Source organism: Urocampus carinirostris, chromosome 8 (assembly GCF_059441175.1).
Source record: "Urocampus carinirostris isolate Australia breed hairy pipefish chromosome 8, RoL_Ucar_1.0, whole genome shotgun sequence".
In the NCBI taxonomy this organism is placed as follows: domain Eukaryota; kingdom Metazoa; phylum Chordata; class Actinopteri; order Syngnathiformes; family Syngnathidae; genus Urocampus; species Urocampus carinirostris.
Genome location: NC_142356.1, coordinates 37732266 through 37751289, shown reverse-complemented (window position 1 = coordinate 37751289; position 19024 = coordinate 37732266). Strand labels below are relative to the sequence as shown.

At 38.8% G+C, this 19024-nt stretch overlaps 1 protein-coding gene across 1 annotated transcript; it reads left to right on the top strand.

Annotated features, from left to right (window-relative positions):
• The first annotated feature begins 4277 nt into the window (after window positions 1-4277).
• Window positions 4278-17213, top strand: scoca (short coiled-coil protein a). Its single transcript, XM_088342597.1, has 4 exons — window positions 4278-4487; window positions 8723-8794; window positions 8875-8955; window positions 12451-17213. The coding sequence occupies exons 1-4, from the start codon at window positions 4430-4432 to the stop codon at window positions 12591-12593; spliced, it is 354 nt and encodes a 117-aa protein (XP_088198723.1). The 5' UTR covers window positions 4278-4429; the 3' UTR covers window positions 12594-17213.
• The last annotated feature ends 1811 nt before the right edge of the window (window positions 17214-19024 follow it).

Below are 19024 nucleotides of genomic sequence, written 5' to 3'. Positions count from 1 at the left end.
TAACATGTTACCGCCATCAATGGTTTATTTCTGCGCGTTTTCACAGAAAAAAAACTCAAACGTCTTATCAGTGTGATTGAGGTACTGTGTCTTTAAGTGACAGCTTGATTTGTTTTGGGCTTCATGCTGTCCGCTGCCAATATTTTTAACATAGCAACCACACCACTCTTGGCTCGTGTCCCACCGTAATCGCAGTGAAATGCTACGAACATATCGTCAAACTTCCTCATCTTTTTGCTTGTCCCTCTACCTTGTCTCTCTTTGTCTGTGCATTTTATGCTCATGCTTATACTCTATGCCTAATGTACTGCATGGAGGCTAGATGTAAAACAGATCACTTAAGAACGCCACTGTACCCTAGTTTATTGGGGGTGCAATTGCACTTTGTTCAAGTCAAATGCACCCTTTGATGGAGCCTCTCGCCCCCCTAGGGTGCCCTCCCCACTATTTAAGAACCACTGCAGTATGTTTTGGATAAATATAAGATGAAATGAGGCAAATATTTATTCCACACTTTGTTTTTTTCTGCTTTATTAAGCAAATTGTCTTTAGTGATGTCACAGCCATTGGGTGTGAATTCCAAAGCAGGTCAAGCTGTCTCAGCAATCTGTGTTCTGATTCCCGGCAGAGCAAAAGCGTTGATAATCTGTCTTTTTGCCTTTCTTTGGTACAGCAAAGAGCGCGTGCTCCACAGAACAGTGTGTGTAAATGGGATGAGATACAAGAGAAAGGAATAACAGAGAGCTAGATAGTGAAGAAGGGAGGGGGTTGATGGGGGGCATGTGGTGGAGATCATAAACTAACAGTGTAGCCTTTCCTGGCAGCCCGCAAAGCCTGGAATGTACTTCTAGTGGAGCAGAAAACCAATGGGTCATGAAGCATGGACGCTCCTTTTGAGACATTAGGAAACCAAAAATTAGGGAAAAGTGGGGGGGTCGTATGTTAAACTATAGTTCATGTTTGGGATTAGCATTAGCAGGAATATATCTCTATGCCAATAAACATGCAGCAACTCAAAAACTTCAACGGTCATTCATTCATTGTCCATCCACTAATCCTTACATCAGCACTCCACAGTGCTGAAAAATATTTTTTAAAATATGTAACACATAAGATATAAAGATAAATTACCATCATATAGAACAGGGGTCTCCAACAAGGACAGTTGAGGTGCCCGCGAAACCTGTTCTAAAAAATAGCTCACTAGTGCTGGGTCATTGTGATTTTCTAGTAAAATGATTTTTGTTGTTGTTTGATTGAGTCTACTTAACTCGATTTTTATAATTAACCTGGCAATAACATCATGACAAAAGAAACAGACAAAGAGAGAGAGAGACCAAGAGAGAAAGAGAGAGAGAAAAAGAAAAAAGGCAGAGTGAGAAAACGAAAGAGAGAAAAGAGAGAGAGAGGAAAAAAATAAAGACAGAAAGAGATGATTAGAGAGATGGAGAAAGAGCGATAGAAATAGAGACAACGAGAGGGAGAGTAAAAGAGAGTGAAAAAGAGAAAGAAAAACAAATATAGAAAGAAAGACAGAAAAGAGAGAGAAATACAGCTATAGTTGCTTTAGGGGTGGCGCCTGGCTTTATTAGGTCAAAACTGAAAAAGGGATTTGCTTTTCAACCCGTAGACCACAACACAACGTTGTTACATGCTTATTGTAGTATGAACAAGCTTCGAACTCGAAAACTGGGGAAAAATACATTAGTGCCAATTGAACATCTGCTTGGTTAAAGCAGACATGGCCGTTGTTGCGCTTCTGTAAATTTTAATCAAACCGCTAGAGTGCAGTCTAATACCATACATTGAGAAAGTCAAGTGTGATCATTTTTCTGCAGGCAAAGCACTTAGATGATTATGACGGACTGATTCCTGCCATATGTGGAAAGAAATTAAAAAAAGATTAAAAAAAAAAACTACAGATATATGCACATACACATGAATAAATGACAAAACCCAGTGACAATTTGCTTCATGTGTAACAAAATAATAAGGAATGCCTGAACTAAATTTTATCTCCAACCCTTATGTACTCATGTAAAGAGCCATTATGGCTCACGAGCCAAAGGTTCCCGATCCCACTTTTTCGTTTTTTTTTAAGTGTTAAAAAAGTGTAAAATATCCTACAAAGTGTGTTCCACTTCACGATTGTGTCTCACTTATTGTTGATGCTTCACTAGAAATGACAGTTTTATATCTTTATGTTTGAAGTCTGAAATGTGGCAAAAGGTCACAAAGTTTATGGGGGCCAAATAGTTTTTAAAACCACTGTATGTTTAGGTATTTACAGTGCATCCGGAAAGTATTCACAGCGCTTCACTTTTTCCACATTTTGTTATGTTACAGCCTCATTCCAAATTGTATTAATTTAATCTCTTATCTCAAAATTCTACACAAAATAATCCATTATGACAATGTGAAAAAGTTTTTTTTTTTTAACTTTTCTTGAATTTATTAAAAATAGAAAACTAAGAAATCACATTTACATAAGTATTCACAGCCTTTGTCATGAAGCTCAAAATTGAGCTCAGGTGCATCTTTTTTCCACTGATCATCCTTGAGATCTTTCTACAGCTTAATTGGAGTCCACCTGCAGTAAATTAAGTTGATTGGACATGATTTGGAAAGGCACACACCTGTCTATATAAGGTCCCACAGTTGAGTGTGCATGTCAGAGCACAAACACCAAGCATGAAGTCAAAAGAACTGTCTGTAGACCTGCGAGACAGGATTGTCTTGAGGCACAAATCTGGGGAAGGATACAGAAAAATTTCTGCTGCTTTGAAGGTCCCAATGAGCACAGTGGCCTCCATTATTCGTAAATTGAAGACATTTGGAACCACCAGGACTCTTCCTAGAGCTGGCCGGCCTTCTAAACTGAACGATCGGGGAAGAAGGTCCTTAGTCAGGGAGGTGACCAAGAACCCGATGGTCACTCTGTCAGAGCTCCAGTGTTCCTCTGTGGAGAGAGGAGAGCCTTCCAGAAGGACAACCATCTCTGCAGCAATCCCCCAATCAGGCCTGTATGGTAGAGTGGCCAGACGAAAGGCACTCCTTAGTAAATGGAACACGGAAGCCCGTCTGGAATTTGCCAAAAAGCACCTGAATGACTCTCAGACCATGAGAAACAAAATTCTCTGGTCTGATGCGAAAAAGATTGAACTCTTTGGTGTGAATGCCAGGCGCCATGTTTGGAGGAAACCAGGCACCGCTCATCACCAGGCCAATACCATCCCTACAGTGAAGCATGGTGGTGGCAGCATCATGCTGTGGGGATATTTTTCAGCAGCAGGAACTGGCAGACTAGTCAGGATAGAAGGAAAAATGAATGCAGAAATATATAGCGATATCCTGGATGAAAACCTGCTCCAGAGCGCTCTTGACCTCAGGCTGGGGCGAAGGTTCATTTTTCAGCAGGACAACGACCCAAAGCACACAGCCAAGATCTCAAAAGATTGGCTTCAGAACCACTCCGTGAATGTCCTGGAGTGGCCCAGCCAGAGTCCAGACTTGAATCCGATCGAACATCTCTGGAGAGATCTGAAAATGGCTGTGCACAAACGTCTCCCATCCAACCTGATTGAGCTTGAGACTTATTGCAAAGAAGAATGGGCAAAACTGCCTAAAGATAGGTGTGCTAAACTTGTGGGATCATACTCAAAAAGACTTGAGGCTGTATTTGCTGCCAAAGGTGGATCAACAAAGTTTTAAGCAAAGGCTGTGAATACTTATGTAAATGTGATTTCTTAGTTTTCTATTTTTAATAAATTCAAAAAAATGTAAAACAAAAAAACTTTTACACTTTGTCATAATGGAGTATTTTATGTAGAATTTTGATATAAGAGATAAAATTAATACAATTTGGAATGAGGCTGTAACATAACAAAATGTGGAAAAAGTGAAGCGCTGTGAATACTTTCCGGATGCACTGTATGCATTTGCTTCTCCATATGGCAAGATTGGTCCTCCATAGATACCAGACTCAGATTAGTATTTTAAAAGGCGTCTAATCTTGGAACGTATCATGCAAAATGAGAGTCATTTGATCCCACACGTCGAGGTTAATATGTGACTTGAGTGTGTGCATCATTGTGCGAGTTTATAAACATCCATGTTGTGTGTTGCCAGTACTAAAACTTTGACCTGTGATTCTTTTCACATAAAGAAGGTATTCTGCAACTCGTGCTTGTTACCAAGGAAACCTTTTGCCACGACATCTCTTGTAACTGGAGTCACCCGTCAGGTCGGGCGAGTCGTCGTCACGTTGTAAATGATTCAGGCAGCAGGTGAATGTGGAGGAAGGGCAAAACAATGTGAGGATTCAAGTTAGGAAAGACATCGGGAGCACATGATTCTTCTTGGAAGATCTAAATAAAACAGATTACCAATTTCTTGGTAAAAAAAACAACAAAACAAGGAAAGCCAGACCATGGAGGCCCATTTGGAAGAGGACACTTTTACTAACATCTCACTGGCAGACGACCCAGGTAAGGCCTTTTAAAGCTATCAGGCGGACATGCTAACATACAAAATAAGGTTACTATCTCATCTAGAACCTGGCTGCAAAAACAGTGTGTACTAGTAAAAGCATTTGATCATGTTCATCAATCACTTTGAGCAGAGACATTTTCAACTTGCGAAATGAAAACAAGGGCAGTAGAGTAAATATCGCCGGTAAAACCTGATTTTCAGACAAACAAAGCTCCATTGCTCGGTTCCTTCCGTTAACATTCTTTTCCCAGCGCGAAATGTAAAAGAAACAGACACATACCCCTATCCGTGTATTATTTGTAATTTCTCTATGAATTACAATATTTCCATTTTGAATGAGAATATACCATTTGTTTAACCCAAAATGTGAAAATCAGAACAGCAGTTAGAACAATGTAGAGACTGTATACTGACTAGAATATTGTTGACCTGTACACCTCTGCTACAATGTTCCAGAATATGCATTAGTGGCTTGCTACATAGTGCTAGATCTAAAATTCAAGGGACAAAGTGTAATATTTAGTGCCCCCTAGTGCTACATAAAACCTCCATTCAGTAAAAACAAAAAAAAAACATTGATTTGAATACCAGGCAAAAGTACAAGAACGGTCATTTTTAACATATCATTTTTATACCACCTCTGGTTGAACTGTTTACTATAACAGATTTACTTGAGCAGTTGTCTGACTAGAGATAATGATTCATTCTATAGAGTGAAACCCTCTTTATATTATTTTACAGTTAACTTTTGTTGTGAAAAAAACTAATTGAAGAACAGTAGTCTATGTCTACTTAACCAGTTGTCTCAGGTTGTGAGAGTAACATTTAATCGCTCAAACTCACTTTATATTGTTTGCGGCTGATTGTTATTTTATGATTTAGTTTACTGTTTGTTTTTGTTGCACTTAAAGTGTAGGATAAATCTGTTGCACGTGAGGTTCCATAAACATTACAAGATTCTGTAACACTATTACCTGACTGTTATTATTTGATGGTCAACAACCTTTTTTATTAAGAGTACTGAAACGGAAAAAGTTACCTTTCCTGGTAACTAGCTACTTTTACTAAAAAGCAGAGGTGTCAAACTCTTAAGATCGAGGGCCACACTGTAGGGAAAAAAGGGGAAACGGAGTGAGAGAGAAAGATAGAGAGAAAGAGAGAGAAAATTAGCTAAATAGAGAAATAGAGAGTTAGAAAGAGCAAAAAGTGGAGAGGCAAAGAAGAAATATAGACACGCAAACAGACAGGCAGAGAGAACGAGAGAGAAAGAGAGTCAGAAGGGGGGCAGGGAGGGAGAAAGAAAGGAGACAGAGAGAGGAGGTGGTAGAGAGGAAAAGAGACAGAGACAGAGAGAGAGAGAGAGAGAGAGACGGGAGAGAGAGAGAGACAGAGAGAGAGAGAGAGAGAGAGAGAGAGAGAGAGAGAGAGAGAGAGAGAGAGAGAGAGAGAGAGAGAGAGAGAGAGAGAGAGAGAGAGAGGGTAATGGTCTGCATTTATATAGCGCTTTTCAAGTCACTGAAGACCTCCCAAAGCGCTTTACAAAAAGAAGAATAAGTAAAAAAGAGAAAAAAAGAAATTGAGAGTGAAAAAGAGAAAGTGAAAAGGCAGAGTGTAGGGAAGAGCAAAAAGAACAATAGAAAGAGAGAAAAGAACAATAGAAAGTGAGAAAAGAGGAAGACAGAGAAAAAAGAGACGGGCGGACGGACGGACAGAAAAGGGGATTACCACTTGTGAGGTCCCTTCTCAAGGTTTCTCACGCTGAGGTTTTGAGTTGTTCCTTGCCCGCATGTTGGTTTAAGATCAAGTAATTGTGTAATTGTAATCCTGTGCAGTCCTTTGAGAATGTTTTGTGATTAACGGCTATATAAATAAATGTGACTTGACAGACAGACAGACAGACAGACAGACAGACAGACAGACAGACAGAAAGGGAGGTAGAGAGATAGAAAGAAATAGGAGTCTAATTGCTTTGTGAATGGCCCCTGGCTTTGGCGACAACCAGTGGACAGATTTCAAACTGCAAGTCATTTTTCTCCCTCGGCGTGGTCTCGCGGGCCAGATAAAAACCCATGGCGTTCCCGATCCGGCCTACGGGCCGCATGTTCGACACCAATGCTATAGAGTTATTCTGTAACTAACTCGGTTACTTTTTGGAAGCATTAGTGAATTAGTACGACTAATAACTTTTTTAAAGTAACATGCTTGGCACTGGGGAGGATTGCTTCTCCCTCCACTCCACCGTAGTCCCCAACGAAGCACTCAATGAGTGCGAGTGTGCGCACGCGCATCACTGTAAGGGTCACTTTGTCCGTGTTTACAAGCACAATCCGTGTTGCGGAGATTTCCCACTTTTGATTTGGGTGAGTGACAACGCAATCAATAGCTTGCTTTTTTCCCCTTTGAATATACAGCCACTAGCTTCGCACCTAATGTTAGCCGTACGCATCCTCTTGGTACGAAATAACCAATTGGGTGTTTTATCATCAATACCATATTTTATTGGAGCTTCGTGTTAACAATTTAAACATTTCTATCTTCCTGAAGTTCACGCCTTGTAGTTTGACTTTTATTTGTTATTTGAATGGTGCCGCGTTTACGTAGTATGCCGCAAAAGCTAGTTAGCCGTCTTAGCTAGCATTCGAACACGTTCGTACTTGGCCAGATTTTATTGAAGATTTTGTCGGAATTGAGTTGAGCTCGTCCACGAATTGTCGTTCTATACTAAAGATGTTCATGTGTCCATTTAAATATATCCGTTTTTCCGTTGTTAACTCGTAGCGGTGTGAACTACGGCCTGCAGCATAGATTGATATACAATGCAGGGATTCATCAAATTCCCCCTTCCAACAAAATATATCAATACATATTACAAAATAGAAACTAAGCACTTTCTTAACATGTTGGATTTTAAATGGGGTGACTTGGGTTATAAAACACTAAACTACGAATGCTGAGTTATATTGGTAAATGATCGCTGTTCTCATTTATCGTTAATAAATGAAGCAGCTACAAGAAAGAAAGAATTAAGGAATGTAAACTTTATTTCGAACATTAAAATAAAAACAAGACAAAAACAATGACTCGACAACAAAATAATGTTATCATAATATGCTCGAAAAGGGGTAGTCAGAAGCAGACGCTTATTTTCCCTACCCCTTCATCTTCCCTATTAATTACGTTCTATAGATAGCTCATCTTTTATGTCTGAATACAACACAATCAAGAACAAGTGTAGTTCAAATAATGGAATAACAATAAACCATCAGACTAAAAAACTGTGAAGGTCAAAAGAAGCCACTAAAAGGGTGTGGTCTGCTAAAGCCTCCATCACTCACACCGATGCTGCAGCTTGAATTTCAAACACTGGTGTATGTAGGTGTGGAGTCATGTTAATAAGTTCTCAGGTACAATTTATGCATCGAGTTGAAGTGGCTGACTCTGATTTTGTTTCCCAAATTTCACTTGAGAGTGCTTGTTTTTTTATTTACATTTCGAATTAACCTGACAGGTTGGATTTTAATTGCTAAGTCAAGATCACTGTTGGATGCAAACCACGTTGTACAGAAACACGATCAACTGCTCTAAGTTCACGTATAATAAATCTGGTATATTTTATGTTACTCAGACCACCATTTGAAATGCACGTGTGCCACAATTATTTTGAATGCCACGAGAACAATATGTTTGCATGCATCACTAAAGCTGCTGTGAGAGTTCTACAGACGATTTGAGAGAATCACTGTTAGAATAATCGTCTCTGGTTATCTATGTTGCTTAATGCGTGGAAATATTACCGGGTTTTGTTTCACCTAGTGCTGGCTGGTGTTACTGCCGTTTTTTTTTGTTTTGTTTGTTTTTTGTTTTGCAGAGAAGGCAATTTATTCTGGTTAGGTCTGTTTAGGGTCTGAGTGGTCAAATAATAATTTAAAAAGTTAAAATAAATCAACTATCATAAACCTGCATATTTTAAGATACAGTGATTAGTTGCCTTAAATGTATTGTAAAATACGTTAAAATAATGGATCGTAAACGGGCATCAAAATGAGGGTTGTGAGTTGATGGCCGTGATGTTGTCATTGATGCCAAGTGTAAAAATGAGTGGTAACATGTGCAGCTGGGGTCTTTGCCATCACGTACACAAAGCGACACGCACATGCTGCAGGCTCTTGCTAAGAACTTTTATTTTTTTTCACCTGACCCCCGCTTGACACCGTCCGTCCTTCCGTTACAGTGGACAGCCGAGCTGCAGCCCTGTATACTAACCCGGAGAACGATCTCTTCATCATGAACTGCGATATAGATGGTACGTGTTCTCTGTATTAACACAAATCCCAAGATCCAGTCATGTTAACCTTGGAAATTATTCCGCCGTATTTTTTTTAGGGGACATGGAGAACCAAGTGGAATTGGAAGAAAAGACGAGGTTAATAAATCAAGTGTTAGAACTTCAGCATACTCTGGAAGGTAACAAAACCAACACAATTTTTTCCTCATAATCCTGAAAATTTAATTAGGATATAGTATAATTGTAAATACCCAGTTTATGTAAATTAAATGAAATTGAAGAAAAAAAGTGAGAGTAATAACATAATGAGTACATTTATCGTCTTCATCATTACATTAAAGCCCCATTGTGTGATATTGACCACTATAAGGTACCATGTTATCTGGTGCGAGCGAGTGCCACAGAGCACAGCCTGGTAGTAGGATGCCGGGCAAACATGGCTGCGACCCTAGGTATGGATTCCACTGTGCAAAAGAAATCTACATTTCTTGACCTTTGATTTTTTTAAATAAAAATTAACATTGGTATGATTGTTAAGATATTTTTGCATAGAATTCAAATCAATGTTTTTTTTTCCTGAAAAGTTGTTTTGAACCACCATGCGGCACTAAATATTACACACTGTCCCTTTAACTGTGAAAGAAGTATAAGAAAAGTCAGTTCATGTATTTCAAAATAGAAGTGTACCTCAAAACTTGACTGGGACTCGACATCACCTACTCATAAAATGGAAGTCTTTCATAAAGACATACTTAACAATTTATTATAAATTTGAGGTGGGTGGGGTATGATTCTGTTGGCTCGCCATTTTGCAAGTGGAGGGATAAAACTACTTTTACTTTTCAGTCATAATAAAAATGCCACCTATGTGGCTGACAATGTATTCAAATTGAAGTATATTTTGAATTTAAATAAACAGGTGATCTAAAATCTGCTCATATCTTCATTTTGACTGTTACCACAAATGGGGTGTTACTAAACGCTTACAAATGACACATTAATTTAGCTATAGGCTATAATCTCCTCTAAGCCCTTTCTTTTTCTTAAATCTCCTCGGTTAGAAATAGCAGATCCGCCTTTAAGAGTGAGCAAATCAAAGATCAGCAACATGATTGGCGACAAGGACGATAATATAAGTCAAAATGACAACTGGCTCCTTATGCAATCTCCTTTGCAGGTGTCCGATAGTCAAAACTGAATATATTATCAGCCACGGCGACCACAAATGTTAAGAATATCTCTTTCAACATGATAATTTAAGTGCGACAAAAAGAACATGAAAATAAAAAACTTATTAATCACATTTGGCTGACATTTTTCAATGTGAAAAAAGTGTGCCTTGGCTCAAAAGGCAGTTAGCTAGTAAGCTAAGTTGTCTTACTGCAATTAAGGCTGTAACGCCATTCTCTTTTCAAGTGAGGACCCCACCCCTAACCCCCCAGAGATTATATATTTTGAGCTCACTCAATTCCTGCTGAAAAGACCAGGGTTTGTACAGATGCATGAAATCCTTTAAAATGCTTGACTTTTAATGTCGTTTTCAAGTCCAGAAAAATGCTTGAATTTTGGGTGAAGTGTTTGAAAATGTTGCCATTGCCGTGTTACTCTACCATTGAAAATTTGAATGCATTCTGCTACGGAGCAGTCAATATCATTAAAATGAGTCCAAATTTCATTTTCCTTTTTTTAGTACCATATTTTCCGCACTATAAGGCGCACCGGGTTATAGGGCGCACCCCGAAAAAATAGTTTTTGGTCCTATTTTTGACATACATAAGACGCACCGGATTATAAGGCGCTACAATGGGAACGTCGACAAAACAGTCAGATTGTTCAAACTTATTACCCCCTTAACATTCCCAAAGCTTGCAAAGACGCAAATACGTGTCGAGAACACGTGCGGATGCGGTGTCCGTACGATGTCACTCAAATGCATCGTTCCATCATTCGGAAGGTTAAAGTCTTGGGATTCAAGAAATGCCAACCATTCCTTAGTATCTATTTTCTTTTTCGCTCGCAACTTTACTGTGCATATGACAATAAACACTTGGAATTGAGTTGAATTTAAAAATAGACACTCCAGTCCATCCATTATCTGCACCGCTTATCACAGAAACATCGAGTTCAGTCTGAAACAAGATACAGGGATAATATATATAGCCAGAGTAGCTCACCGAAGTCGTTGTGTTCATAATAATGTGCAGCCGTGGTCCTCTTATATCCGTGAGTTTAGTAAATCCAGGAGAATAAAATATTTACAAATACAAAATAGTAAAAAAAAATGCTTTCTGTATGCCGTCAGCCACGTGCTATACGCATTCATCTTTTTTGGCCAATTGCAGGCTTTGTTTTGCTGTTTAAGCCAATGCCAGCCTGTAAATGATAAAAAGGATCCGCCCCTTGACCTCCGAATAACTTTAGCCAATAGTGATCCATTCAAATGATGATTGACACATTGGTTAGCCAATGAAACGCCGGTAAATAAATCCCAGCATACACCTGGGACTACTTGGTGTTCGGGGGAAAATCTAGTCGGCGACTGTAAGTTAGTTGCAAGACTTTGTGAATTAATATTGATCCATAAATAAGGCGCACTGTATTATAAGGCGCATGGTCAGCTTTTGAAAAAAATAAAGGCTTTTAGGTGCGCCTTATAGTACGGAAAATACGGTACATACAGTACTTTTTTGTCTTCTGTATTGAACTCAATTATGCCCCAAACACCTATAGAACGCTTTATGTGTTTTTGATGTAGCCAAGCTGCGTGTACATTTTTGAACAGGGATCCTGCAGATCCTTAACGAGTCTTAAAATTTCATTTTTCTAATAGTAAGGCCTTCAGGCTAAAAAATGTGAACACATTAATAAATTTTTGTTTGAACTAAAAAGATTGAGTAAAAGTCCTGCATCATGAAAAAGCACTTAATAAATTTAGCAGAAGAGGTTGTTGGAATCAGTAGTTATCTTCCAATTATGACTGAGAATCCATGATGAAAACATCCATTTTGTTTGTTTTTCATGTGTAAAATTTGAGAATGCTATGGTAAATGGTAAATGGTCTGCATTTATATAGCGCTTTTCAAGTCAATGAAGACCTCCCAAAGCGCTTTACAATGTACTTCACACTTACCTATTAACACTCTCACACACCAATAGCGGCCATGCAGCTATGCAAGGCCTGCTTATTGGGGGCATTAGAGATTCAGTGTCTTCAACTGGACCAAAATGTTATTTGAAAAATAAAATAAAGATTTGATTAAAATTGCCTCTAATTTTTTGCTTTGTTTTGTTATAGGTTTTTTTTTTTTTTTTTTTTTTGGTCGACTTGGTCTTCATTTTGAAAGGCATTAAAAGTCTTGATTTCAACTTGCCTCAAGTTGTAGAAACCCAATTGAAGCAGATTGGCAGAATTCATGTCAGTTTATAGCAGCACATCGACACAAAACACTAAAAGACCGTAGATCCTCGATAAGACCATTTCGAAATAGAGCAAAGTATGTGCTAGCAGCGAGATGGTGACTTTATTTTAGTCATTAAAGTCAATTAAGAAAAAAGTTCTTTTGATCAACACAGGTACTGGAAACATTGTCCTTAAAAGTACTTAAATTTGGCCTTGAAAAGGGTGTACGAACCTTGAAAGACACAACTAACCCCCTTTAATCGGTTTGCTGTAGATCTGTCAGCTCGGGTGGATGCGGTGAAGGAAGAGAATTTAAAGTTGAAGTCGGAGAACCAAGTACTGGGTCAGTACATCGAGAACCTCATGTCGGCGTCCAGCGTCTTTCAGACCACGGACACCAAAAGCAAACGCAAGTGAGCCCAGCAGAAGGAGCCGGACTGCCTCCTCCTCGCCTTCAGACCTAAACCCACGTTTCAAATTAGTTTTTGTTACCTGTTCTGCTTATCCTGACAGCGCCGTTTAACTTGTCACATAGGACTTGTTCAGACTAATTGTTGCTGCACGATAATGATCAGATCAATAACAGCATAACGAAATTATGTCACAGTTATCCATCCAAGTACTCAAAAATATCAGATTAATTGGTCCATTTGAGCCACGCTGTGATATTCCAAGCTGACACAACTTAATGCGTTTACTGGGACTGTTGTAAAAACAAAACACAGATGCCCATTTCATTGCTCTTGTCTGTGTGTGTGTGTTCAAAGTCATTGGAATCCCTCAAAACAATTTTACATAGCTGACGAAACTAGATGACTACAAATCATACAGGTAAAGTTAAGAAAATCGCGTTCCCCCCAATATTTTTATTTATTCTTTATTTTTGAAAACTGTATTATAACCGTGTAAAATACTTATTGTGGAAGAGCACAGAGTGTGTAGAAACCCACTTCACTTGTCCTATGGGCATGTTTGAAGATTTTTGTTTTGGTTTCATTATTTATGTCAAATATTCTTATAATGACTACAAGGAGCTTGTCAAACCTTCTTGTAATTTTTATGACGCTTTTGTACCTAATCGTTCCATTTCTCAAGATGCTTTTCCGGTACAGCAAAAATTCCACTAGTCTGCTCTACTGGAAAAGGGGTCTCCAACATGGTGTCGCAGACAGCAGGGTGCATCCTAAGGACAGCTGAGGTGCCGTGGACCTGTTCAGAAAATATCTCAGCAGTACTAGGTCATTGTTATTTTTTTTAGACATTGAATTGTTTTCGTGGTTGGCTGAGTCTATTTAATCCTACTTCCAATAAGTATCATCCACTGCTGGGCGAGTTAATAATAATAATAATAATAATAATTTCCTTTGTATTGTCATTCTTTGTAACAATGTACACAGAACGAAATGTCGATACACCTGACCCGTTGTAGCGAGTCGGTGCAGCCGCAGACAACTCATTTTGAAAATTGAAATAACTAACTCGAGTCACTGGCACTGAATTCAAAATGGATGATCCATCAATTGGATACGAGTTCATTGTCGTATTCAACTCCCTCGCCGCCAGCTTTGTTAACTCGTTGCTAGCTATGTTAAGTAGAAAATAGAATAGAATATATCTTTATTGTCATTGTTACAAAATGGGTTGAACATATTGTGACAACCAAATTGGACGTGGTACTCCAGTATCACATTTAGCAGTGAGGATAAAAGAAAACAAAGAAGATAAAGGTTATAATTTACACAATATTTACCATTTAATATTTAGAGGAATGACGCCTAAACTGTCAATGGCAAATTGGTATGGATAATTGACGTATGTAATCATCGTTAGTAAATGAGTTCACCTGGTAATACGATAGTAAAGCTATAGTAATAACATAAGTTGTTATTTTAGAAATGCATATCAAACTGGGTAGGCTTCGAGCTAATTAGTAACAATAAAGTAGCTCTCTGCTTCAAAAAGGTTGGAGGCCCCTGCACTAGAAGATCTACTCATCATATTTCTCCTTTTAGAGCTTGATTCTGCCTCATGTCCAAATTCAGCGCCAGTAATCACAGAAACCAATGTGCATGCGAGATTTTGTAAACATTGGCTAAAGGAAATGACATTCAATGAACTAAGAAAAAGGTTCACCTAAAGCCCGAAGTACACCACGCTGGGAATATGTGGTCAACACCTTTTGGCTGCAGAACAGCCCCCACACACCCGAAGCCGCTTTTAGCTCTGCTCCGTGTTGTTTATGTCACATGTTTTTAGATCACGTGACAATTCAAGATGGTATTTATTAAGAGAGTCATATTGCGATTACAAAGACAAGCACCTATTTACTACGGCGCCGAAAGGAAACCCAAATGAGGGCTGCGTTGCGTAGGAAGTGTATATTTTGAGTAGAAGGCGCCGGGGTTCCCATACTGTGGAGAACAGTGCCAGACTGCAACACCCACGTGTCTTTTTGTTTTGTCATTGATGGTTGCCCAATATCGGACCAAATTCCATTCGCTTATCAGCATTCCTTGATGATTAAGCGAAACCCTAGTGACCTCTTAGTGCAACATTTTTGATGGATAACTTTCACTGCTGTTCAGTTCCATTGTATTAGTTGAGGACTTGAAAAGGTTTAAATATCGTGAGTCCTAAGTAAATATTGAATAAAGAACTGTCATACTCCCCGTTTTGCTACTGTTATGCATTATATGAATAATGTTGGCAAAGTCATTTTCTAATTTCTTCTCTTGGAGGCTGTCATAATTGCTTTCTGACGCCACTGGTGAATTTTGTGATTAGAGCGCATGCATTGTGGAAAAGAGCAGCTCGCAGTTTTCCTCAGTGCCCCGACCACTTGAACCAAGTGCTAAAATGATCAATTATGTTTGATACTCGACACCATTGGCGCCGCTTTCCATTTTGCCGAACGCCATTGGCGTCGCATGCCGTTTGTAAGGTAGGCAGAAAAAAGTCGTATTTTAAACGAAAAGCAAAATAAGTCAAATCAAATGAAATAAGTTGACAAGCAAGATTTTAGCAGACGTGGGAATTGATGTTAAGATACATGAGTGGGTTGATTGCCAATGGGGGCAAAAGTCAGCTGAAAAAACTGGATCAGAAGTTAATTTTAATCAACGTTCAAAACATTAATATTTCATACACAACACTTCACACATGGGCAAATAGACTTGGCTCCAGAAAAAGGGAAGTGTGTCACATAATTGACTAAATTAGTCAATTGATGGATCATAATTCACTTTAATGTTTTTGACATCCTAACCTTGAGTTGTTGGTATCCGCTTGGTTTTGAGTAGTTTCAAAACACTGTCAACTTAACTTTCCACCTCTGCTCTCAACCTTGAAATGACGTGAAGAAATTTTGGTTGTAAATAACGTTGTGTATTATTATATTGTATTTATGCATTTGTTGTGTCATCGTGACCAGGCATTGCATGAAAGATTTGTTTTTTGACTTCCCAGCACAAAAGTGTTCTCGTAAAATGTAGAAAGGCATGTAAGATACCGCTTACCTACCCAAGAGGTAGAGCAGGGGTCAGGAACCTATGGCTCACGAGTCACACATCGCTCTTTTCAGGAGTACATATGGCTCGGTGATAAAATGCTACCTGTGCAAATTCTTCGGAGCGTACTAATTCTGGTGAATTCAATGTCTGGTTTGGTGCATGCGTAGTCGAAGCTCTTCTTAAAAGACCTACTGTTCAGTCCAGTATATAAATGGCACGGTTTTACCTACAATTTACCGTCAAAGTGTCACACCAGTAGGCGCTGTTTTGGTTGTACATCGCGAAATAATCCTTAATATGGAAGCCCATTAAATCATGTATGTTCAAACACATTATGATAAAAAAACACGCAACAAACACTGGCCAAGCATTTAGAACAATATCATTGGGTGAGCGGTAGAGGTGGGGGGAGCCATACAACACAGCACGCTCCTCTCTCTCAAACACGCCCACTGCGCTGAAGGGAAATACATCCAAAACCTTTTTGTTTTGCGACATATTCCCAAGAGAACTCTGCTTGCACCTTATTTTGACATTATTTGAGAGAGAAATGAAGGTCAAAATGAGCCTCAATTATCTGAAGTAACTAATGAAGGGAGACAAGTTTAAAGTGTTATAAATGTTGGTATGGGAAACAGGCTCTGGCATTGTTTCATAAATTTTATCAAATCATCTAGAGCAGGGGTCTACAACCTTTTTTTAAGCAGAGAGCTACTTCTTTGTTATTAACTAGCGCAAAGGTTACCCAGTTTGATATGCATTTCATGTTGGTACTATATTATTACGAGTTAAATTATTGGAGGTAAGGTTAAATAGACTCAGTCAACCATCAAAAATATTAATATTTTCAGAAAAGGTTCACGGGCACCACAATGGAGACCCCTAATCTAGCGTCACACAGAGAAACAAGAAAAAATAGTTTAAGTCAAGAGAGTGGTTTTGCTGAATTTGGTCTTAAAATATATGGTATGGCTCCCTCAAAAAATAAAATAATATTTTTCTATAATGGCTCTTTGGGTCAAAAAGATTCCCGACCCCTGAGTTAAAGCAACATTAAAGCTTTAACCCAGGATTTAAAAGTTGAGATAACTATTAAGAATACCTTAAAATGAATGATAGTTTAGTCAGGCATGATGCCAAAAAAATGTGTGGTTCTGGTTAAGATGGGAAGCAATGAGACAGCACAGACGCTTTATACTTGAAAGCTGTAATGTCCATTAGAGTGCTATTGATTTAATCCCACAATAAGACCAGGACCGGAAATGTCTTTCTGTTGTACACATTGATCTATAAAATAAAGGGCGTGTCTTTTTTTTCGAAAATAAAACTGCCAAAATTTCATTCTTGGAAATCTTTATTAACGAAAAAGTAGTGGTGGAAATAATGAGTTAAATAGTGGTATTTTGATGTTTAGGTTGTATAAAATGTTAACATTTGCACTCTCAAAGATCCATTTTGTTAAAAGATACCTTGCACTGTTACTTTCAAGCATTGTCTTTAATAAAAAAAAAATTGTGCGCACTTTGGGTTTGTGTCTTCAGCATTTAAAAGTGACTAGTTTAGAGGTAGAAAAACATTGACTTGGTAGAAGAGCATATTTTTCCCAAGTAAGTATATTTCAATTTAAAGTAGAGCGGTACATCTAAACAATTCCCGGATCAATCCAAATATCGATATTATTAATACTAAGCAAGTAATTGGATCACTACTACCTGGGGTCGATACTTCACTCCTCCACCAATTTCCTCGAAGCAGAGTTTCTCTATGTAGATAGCGAAGTCCTTCTCTCACACGCAGTATTCTCTGCCACTTTCTAAGTTTATGCCTGGGCTTGTGACTGACAGGCATACCTTTAACAACTCTCTACCTAGCCAGCTGTCGCATTCAACCTGCCAGGCAGAGGAGAGGGCCAAATCTATGTGCCCACCCCTGACAGAAGCTAAAAATGATAGGCAAACAGGAAGGGAGGAAACCGGAGTGCCCGGAGGAAACCCACGCAGGCACGGGGAGAACATACAAACTCCGCACAGGAAGTCCGGTTGCTGGATTTGAACCCACACCGGAGGTTCCCAAGACCTCAGAACTGTGCCGCACATGCGCTAACCACTGCGCCGCCGTGCTGCCAAAATAACGAGATATTTTGCCGATATTTTAAGTATTATGGACTCAATAGCAACAACCAAACGCTTACTTTCTCTTACCTGATATGAAATGTGGACCTCGACAATAAAACCATGAGTGCCTCTGTCCAATATTTTCGTTTTAATGCATTTAACCACAATTGTCTTCTTTTTCTTTGATCACGAGTGTCCGCTGAGAAAAACTCGATTTATGATCACTAGTTTTTTCTCCGATTTTGGCACACGAACACGCAACACGACGACATTTTAACACCAAACTAGCAGAAACTAAAGCTAGGTTTACTCAGTCTTTTGACCAGTGCAGATTATTTTGCCTCCAGCTTCGACTGTGATGCCAGGCTGTGAAAGGGTCTGTTTGAATTACTGACTCTATTTTCAGAAATATTATGCAATGAAAGGTATTTTAGTTCTCTATCAACATCGTTACACAGTATTTGTATTTTAATTACATTGCTGCGTTTTTGGTTTGACTGTTGACTTTTGTCCTGAAACTGTGTATTGTAGTTATTTAATATAAAAATCGAACATTTTAGGGTTCAATTATCTAATGATCATGACATCTTCAAGTAAAAAGTATCAGTTTAGATCAATACTACCATGTATTTACTTGAATAAGATCAATGCCAAAATTCCCAGTATTGCCCACCCCTAGCGCTCAGATCAAGAATATCTAACTGGGACGAGCAAATAATGGCGGTAAGTGGTCTGTAGTGGTAGCATCTGGAAATTTTCTCATGTGTCAGGCAAGATTTTTGTACAAAGAACATCTCATATCTCAAGCTACTTGTATGAAGAGGTATCACTGTTGTAATAATGTTCTGTTTTGGAACATTGCAATTTCCTTCTCTCATCATTGTCTCGTGTGCCAGATTTTTTTTTTTTCTGCAGGCGAGCCTGATACGACCCGCAGGCCGCATGTTTGACATACGCAAAAGGGGTTCAGTGTCTTGCCCAAGGATACCTGAACATTAACCCCGGAGGTCCGGGAATCGAACCTGCAACCGCTTTGGTCCTAAGACGACCTTCCGAGCTCCTGCCGCCCTTAGTGTTAATGACGAATGAATATTAAATACTTGATTTTATCTCCATGAGCAAAGTGGAAGTTTGCAACCAAATGTAAACAGGAGTTTGCTGTTTACCACTGAAAAAAATGGTTTTGTCTTACAAGGCATTCAAAGCTAAAATCACATCAAAGATC